The sequence below is a fragment of the Drosophila ficusphila genome, unplaced genomic scaffold (genome assembly GCF_018152265.1).
Source record: "Drosophila ficusphila isolate 14025-0441.05 unplaced genomic scaffold, ASM1815226v1 contig_197, whole genome shotgun sequence".
Classification (NCBI taxonomy): domain Eukaryota; kingdom Metazoa; phylum Arthropoda; class Insecta; order Diptera; family Drosophilidae; genus Drosophila; species Drosophila ficusphila.
Window position 1 is genome coordinate 1656169 of NW_025064091.1, and position 7064 is coordinate 1663232.

Consider the following 7064-nt stretch of genomic DNA (forward strand, 5'->3'; position numbering starts at 1 on the left):
AGACTTTTTTCTATATTATCCTCTTCTGAATCTCTGCAGCTCCTTAAGCAATTAGTATTAACATATCTGACACAAAATTAGATTGTTGAATTTAAAATTAAAATTTCTTTCGTTTTTAATTTTTTTCCTTCCTTCTTTTAACATCGCGTCAAATTTTCCGCGAATCGTGCCGTACGATATACGGCTGTCGCCCCTCGGTCGGTTGGGCGGGTGGTGGGCCGTGGGACTACGCGCGTTATAAAAAACCAAAAAAATACTATGTAATTTTTATAGATAAATTTACTCATTATTGTGCCACTTACTTAATAAAACATAAATCGGATGTGTTTATAATGTTTAAAGATTTCGTGGCAGAAAGTGAAGCACACTTTAATCTTAAAGTTGTTAATCTATACATTGACAATGGTAGGGAATATTTGTCTAGTGATATGGGTGAGTTCTGTGTTCAGAAAGGAATAAGTTACCATTTGACTGTACCATCAACTCCACAGTTAAATGGAGTTTCAGAACGAATGATCATAACAATTACTGAAAAGGCTCTTGCCATAGGCAATGGTGCAAAGTTAGATAAATCTTTTTGGGGTGAAGCTGTGTTGACAGCAACGTATATAATAAAAAGGATTCCAAGTAGGATACTTGCAGATCGCGCAACAACGCCTTATGAGATGTGGCATAATAGAAAACCGATTTTGAAATATCTAAAAATATTTGGTTCGACTGTGTATGTTAGTAAAATTAGACAACGCAAATTTGACGATAAATCATTTAAAACTATATTTGTGGAATACGAACCAAACGGTTTAAAATTATGGGATATCGAAAATGAAAAATCAATGTGCATCAAGTTAGTAGAACAACTTTGAAATTTACATTTTTCTTTCTCATAATTTGCCGTTAATTATCCATAAATTATTCGTGAAAGAAAAAATCTTTTAAAAAAAGGTAAGTGATTATCGGAATAAACTCTATTTCTAAAATCATTATTAGACATAATAGTTCCCACACTGTCAGAATATGTTGTAACATTATTATTAAAATGTTTTGAATTTCAGAATGGACCACCACGAAAATTGTCCTCAATGGATCAAGATCGAGCAGCGACTGAATAACTTGGAAAGTAAGTTTTTTACAGCTAACATGAACGTGCGCAAGAGGAAATTTCCTATTATCTCATTCGAAGAGCTCGACCAATTGGAGAACGATGCCGAAGCCAATCAAGAAGCTTTGGTAAGTACTCACTAAATTTTTAATAAGTTTCAATAGCCCTGTGTTTCCATGCTTGTTACTATGTAATTAGATTTATTTAATTTATGCAGTTTTAAATATATTATGTTTTTAAATAATTTTATGGTTTATTTTTTGCAGATAACCTTATTCAAAAATATGCTCGGTGGGGAAGGCGTGGTAGCAGGTCTACGCCGTCTTATTTCGGATGACGTATTATACAAGATGAATTACTCTGGAAAAATGGGACAAGTCGGACTTACAAAATTTTCTAATTTTACAAATGTTCTATATGGTAATTATACACATTTTTCTAAATTCTCTGTTTAAAATATATTTTTTCCCGTTACTATTTATATATTTATTATTTGTATTAATATGCAATGTTTTAATATATTTTCAGAGTCACTCAGAAACGAGCATTATAGCTATCGACAGTTCCAGGATGACTTCCGCACCTCGTTCACAAAGGCGAAGAACAAAAAATACAAAAATTCATATAAAAAAAAGAAAACAGATTTTCAGGACTAATAAAAAATTTAGACCTGAAATTTTCTGGACTAAATTTTTATAAGTCCTGAAAATTTGTTTTTCTTATTTTTCATATGCATTTTTATTCGAATCAATAAAAATAGACCTCTGCTGCTAAGAGCATAAAAGCTTTAATAAATAATAATGCATGGACAAAATTAAAAAGTATTGTTTTTGAAAATTAGGGAGGGATTGGTGGAATATCACTATTGCAATTGAATGCAAAAACCAGTGGATTTTGGCCTGCGTAAAGCAGCAGGATTTCCACTGGTTTTTTCAGTACAAAAACCAGTGGATTTTGGCCTGCGTAAAGCAGTAGGATTTCCACTGGTTTTTTCAGTACAAAAACCAGTGGATTTTGGCCTGCGTAAAGCAGTAGGATTTCCACTGGTTTTTTCAGTACAAAAACCAGTGGATTTTGGCCTGCGTAAAGCAGTAGGATTTCCACTGGTTTTTTCAGTACAAAAACCAGTGGATTTCCACTGGTTTTTTCAGGACAAAAACCAGTGGATTTTGCCCTGCTTTCGGCAGCTGTAGATCCAGTGGATTTTGGCCTGCGTAAAGCAGTAGGATTTCCACTGGTTTTTGGCCTGCCGTCAGCAGGCAGAGGTCCACTGGTTTCTTCAGTACAAAAACCAGTGGATTTCCACATAGAAACCTCCTTCACCCCTGTGAAGGAAAACCTGTGTCACCCCGTGTATTTTGAAAGGAGAGATGAAAGAAATGTAAGGGGTGAATGAGGTTTTGCCCTTCCGCTTGTATGAAGAAACCACTGGAAAAAAGCATATTTTCCACAGGTTTTTTCCCGCTGGGTTACTCCATAAAGTAATAACTACCCTGCACCTTACTTACTTACCTTTTTCGTAACACCTGTTTAGAGTAGACTTCTGCATGAATGCACTCATTTGTGGCATAACAGATCTGTACAGTAGTGTAGTGTTTTCAAAAACACTGCACTCATTCTTTACTGTACAGTATACTCTATAGGTCAGAAGAAGATAGCACAACATTTTTAGTGTGCTCACTTCGAGTGAGTTTAGTATATGGTTGTACTCTTCGTAAGGAGTACTATATTTGTCCTTTGTTAAACACGCTGTACAGCTCGTATGTTGACTGTGAACAATTGTGCAGATGAGTGCAGTAATTTTCTGTTGCCAAAAATTTAATTTGGAAAAAATGGTAAAAAATTGCCACCACTGAAGACATGGTAAACAAAATAATGTTCCCTCATTACCATTTTAATAACTTAAATATAGATTCTTTAATAACATAAAATAATTATTATAATTAGTTAACATTTAAATATGAATAATTTCTAAATTCTTTATTTTATAATAAATACATTTAAAACGAAAAAACAAATCAATTTTTTAATCAGACATACATACACACGAGAACTATACATATATGTGTGTATGTACCAGTCAGGAAGTTTCACTCACTGTACAGTAAGTCAACTGCACACCAAAACTTTGTACAGTGCGTTGACTACTGCACACCAATTTTGCTGTCCTCATTAACAACTGTACAACTCTGGAATGAGTGAGACTACTGTCATTCAAAACAGACAATACTACCCTATTCACTCACACCCAAATATACTGTGCACAAAAAATAGTGTGCCCACTTTTGGAATGAGTGATTCATTTGTCGTTTTGGATGCATTCATGCAGAAGTCTAGTTTAGACCTCTTTGTATTCCTAACTTGGGTATAAAGGTATAAATGACTTACCTAACCTACTACAAAGCTACCTGCCAGGTAAAAAGGAATACAAAATAACTAAATATTTAACCCTTTGGTTACTAGTAGACCTCTTAGGTTTGAACCTTGCAGGATTGATATTTTTTGATATTTCAGAATGGATCACCACGAACATTGTCCACAGTTAATCCAGATCGAGCAAAATCTCAATAACTTGGAAAGTAAGTTTTTTATTTAAATTTATTTTTAAATTTTTCAAGATCAAACAAATGTTTTTTTTTTTGAATTTATAATAGATCTGGTTAACTGTCTAAGTAAGGCGCTCGCAAGAAGTAAAATCTTTAGACAGCTTTTTGGAAAACCTGGACACAGATGCTAGCTCTAATTAGTCGCTGTGGCGTATCACGAAACGGTACAAGGCTCAGCCCACCACAAAAACAGCTATTAGAAACCCATCAGGTGGCTGGTGCCGTACGAGTCAAGAGAAAACTGAAGCCTTCGCGAACAACCTAGAACAACTTTTTAAGCCTTACGATTATTCGCCTGTAAGCATACGACAACAGGACGATTCGACTGTTACCTGATCAGGCCTTGGAGTTCCTGGTGTCGCTATTCAACAGCGTACTAACTGTTGGATACTTTCCGAAAGCGTGGAAATCGGCAAATATAATTATGATCCCAAAACCAGGAAAATAGCCGACTGACGTGGACTCTTACAGGCCGATTAGTCTTCTACCATCCCTGGGAAAAATCATGGAAAGTCTGATCCTGAATAGGCTACTCACCTACGAGAATGTCACCAGTGCGATTCCAGAATTCCAGTTCGGCTTTCGTCTTGAACATGGAACTCCAGAGCAGTTCCACAGAGTTGTCAACTTTGCTTTAGAGGCGTTAGAGAAGAAGGAATATGCAGTTGCTGCCTTCCTTGACATCCAGCAGGCTTTCGACAGAATGTGGCACCCTGGGCTCCTGTACAAAGCCAAAAGTCTGTTTACGCCGCAGCTATTCCAGCTCGTAAAAAGCTTTCTGGAAGAACGCACTTTCCACGTATCTGCAGGTGGGTTCAAGTCGTCCACCAAACCGATCTCTGCCGGTGTTTCCCAAGGTAGCGTACTCGGCCCTACTCTATACTCCATCTATACTTCAGATATGCCCACGCAAACTCCAATCACTGAAGTTGAAGAGCAAGACGTGCTAATTGCGACCTACGCTGATGACACAGCTGTTATCACAAAAAGCCAAAGCATTTTGGCTGCCACATTTGCATTACAGGAGTATCTGGACGCATTTCACCAATGGGCCATGGACTGGAACATACGAGTAAACGCAGACATATGTGCCAATGTGACGTTTACCAATCTCCGGAGTAGCTGCCCTGGAGTCAACCTCAACGGTAGCCCAATCAGAGCCGTTTCTGCTTACAAGTACCTCGGTGTCACTTTGGATAAAAAACTGACTTTTGGCAATCACATAACGTGTATTCAACACGCTTTCGGCTAAGTTGCTCGTGGCTTGGCTTCTCGCTCCACAAATTTATAAGTCCATATTAGCGCCAAGTCTCTTCTACGGACTCCAGGTTTATGGCATCGCTGCAAGATCTAACCTGAAGAAAATACGGATTCTGCAAGCGAAGACACTTCGAAGGATCTCCGGAGCTCCGTGGTTTATGAGAAGCAGAGACATCGAACGAGACCTCAAAGTACCCAAACTTGGTGACAAACTGCAGGAATTGGCTCGAAAATATATGGAAAGGCTTAATGAACACCCGAACAGCCTAGCCAAAAAACTTGGCTCCGCTGCTATTAACAGCGCCGAACCAAGCAACCGAGTCAAAAGAAGACTCAAACGGCATCACCCTCAAGACCTACCGGACCGGATTTTGACTTAGCTAATTGACCACCCGCATTATTATTTAAAAAAAAAAAAAAAAAAACTTTAACTTACTTCCTGCCCTAATTAACTCTTAGACATAGTTTTGTATTATATTGTATATAAAGATTAGATTAAGCTGCCAGTTTGGTAACAGTGTGCTAATCATTGAATACAATTTTACATTTATAAAAGTAAAAAAAAAAAAAAAAAAAAAAAAAATAGATCTGGGTGCAAAGATTCTGGCCCACGTTTCAGTATTAACAAAAAACATGAACGTGGGCAGACGAAAATTTCCGATTAGTTCATTCCCTGGATGATCGAGCTCCCGTTGCGCGGCTTGATGACCGTCGATGTCTGCCACTCCTCGAAAAATAAGAACAAGTCCTACGGAGCCCTTGTGGCCACCATGGACATGAAGTGCTCGACCCGCTACTTCTCCTCGGTGACCGAGCATATGAAGGGCCAAGAGTTGTCCAACCAGATGTCACTGAACATGACCGGTGCCCTTAAGGCCTACTGCGAAAATCATGGCACCTTGCCAGATCGCATCCTCTTTTACCGCGACGGAGTTGGCGATGGCCAGCTTCATCAGGTGGTTAACACTGAGGTCAAGTTCCTGAAAGCTAAACTGGACGAAATCTACAAGTCTGCCGGCAAGGAGCAGGGTTGTCGCATGGCATTCATCGTCGTGTCCAAGCGCATCAACATATTTCAGAATGGATCACCACGAACATTGTCCACAGTTAATCCAGATCGAGCAAAATCTCAATAACTTGGAAAGTAAGTTTTTTATTTAAATTTATTTTTAAATTTTTCAAGATCAAACAAATGTTTTTTTTTTTTGAATTTATAATAGATCTGGTTAACTGTCTAAGTAAGGCGCTCGCAAGAAGTAAAATCTTTAGAGAGCTTTTTGGAAAACCTGGACACAGATGCTAGCTCTAATTACTCGCTGTGGCGTATCACGAAACGGTACAAGGCTCAGCCCACCACAAAAACAGCTATTAGAAACCCATCAGGTGGCTGGTGCCGTACGAGTCAAGAGAAAACTGAAGCCTTCGCGAACAACCTAGAACAACGTTTCAAGCCTTACGTGGTTAACACTGAGGTCAAGTTCCTGAAAGCTAAACTGGACGAAATCTACAAGTCTGCCGGCAAGGAGCAGGGTTGTCGCATGGCATTCATCGTCGTGTCCAAGCGCATCAACACGCGTTACTTCGTGAACCAGCGCAATCCACGTCCAGGAACTGTGGTGGATGTTATCACCTTGCCGGAGCGTTACGACTTCTTCCTGGTGTCACAGGCTGTTCAGCAGGGAACGGTGTCGCCCACCAGCTACAACGTAATAGCCGACAACATTGGACTGAACGCCAATAAGCTGCAAGTCCTCATCTACAAAATGACCCACATGTATTAATGTTGAGGTTGATCAACAAATGTTAAATTTATTTGTTGAAAATTTTCCCATTGTCTTCGGCGAAAACAGTGTTTCTTACAATATTCATGGCCTACTCCATGTAAAAGAGACTGTAAATCAAATCGGAAATCCGATTGCAGGTTTCTCTTACGCGTTTGAGAACTATTTGCAGTTATTAAAAAAAGTGGTCCGAAAGCCAACAAATATTCTAGAACGAATTTATAGAAGAACGGTAGAGGAAACGTATGTAGCTCCAGAAAGGGAAGAAATTAAATTAGAAGGCAGGTTTCTTAAAATTAAAGATTCTAAACTTAGCGA

At 38.6% G+C, this 7064-nt stretch overlaps 2 protein-coding genes across 4 annotated transcripts; both read left to right on the forward strand.

Annotated features, from left to right (window-relative positions):
- The first annotated feature begins 1053 nt into the window (after window positions 1–1053).
- LOC108101996 lies at window positions 1054–1880 on the forward strand. The gene is made up of 4 exons (XM_017206590.1): window positions 1054–1117; window positions 1181–1227; window positions 1366–1519; window positions 1628–1880. The coding sequence occupies exons 1-4, from the start codon at window positions 1054–1056 to the stop codon at window positions 1753–1755; spliced, it is 393 nt and encodes a 130-aa protein (XP_017062079.1). The 3' UTR covers window positions 1756–1880.
- Window positions 1881–5594: 3714 nt separating this feature from the next.
- LOC108101997 (protein aubergine-like) lies at window positions 5595–6761 on the forward strand. 3 transcript variants are annotated; one of them, XM_017206594.2, is made up of 2 exons: window positions 5595–5924; window positions 6426–6761. In XM_017206594.2, exons 1-2 carry the CDS (start codon window positions 5643–5645, stop codon window positions 6744–6746), a joined length of 603 nt encoding a protein of 200 aa, XP_017062083.1. In that variant the 5' UTR covers window positions 5595–5642; the 3' UTR covers window positions 6747–6761. The 3 variants fall into 3 exon arrangements, with proteins under 3 accessions (XP_017062083.1, XP_017062081.1, XP_017062082.1); XM_017206592.1 differs by having other exon boundaries at window positions 5628–6035; window positions 6537–6761; XM_017206593.1 differs by having other exon boundaries at window positions 5628–5936; window positions 6438–6761.
- Window positions 6762–7064: the final 303 nt, after the last annotated feature.

Bases quoted from the DNA above. Each gene is read 5' to 3' on its own strand.
- LOC108101996 (XM_017206590.1), top strand. From the start codon at position 1,054: ATGGACCACCACGAAAATTGTCCTCAATGGATCAAGATCGAGCAGCGA. The intron at 1,228-1,365 runs GTAAGTACTCAC...TATTTTTTGCAG, and splicing joins AAGCCAATCAAGAAGCTTTG to ATAACCTTATTCAAAAATAT. The intron at 1,520-1,627 runs GTAATTATACAC...ATATATTTTCAG, and splicing joins TTTTACAAATGTTCTATATG to AGTCACTCAGAAACGAGCAT.
- LOC108101997 (XM_017206594.2), top strand. From the start codon at position 5,643: ATGATCGAGCTCCCGTTGCGCGGCTTGATGACCGTCGATGTCTGCCAC. The intron at 5,925-6,425 runs GTTAACACTGAG...AAGCCTTACGTG, and splicing joins ATGGCCAGCTTCATCAGGTG to GTTAACACTGAGGTCAAGTT.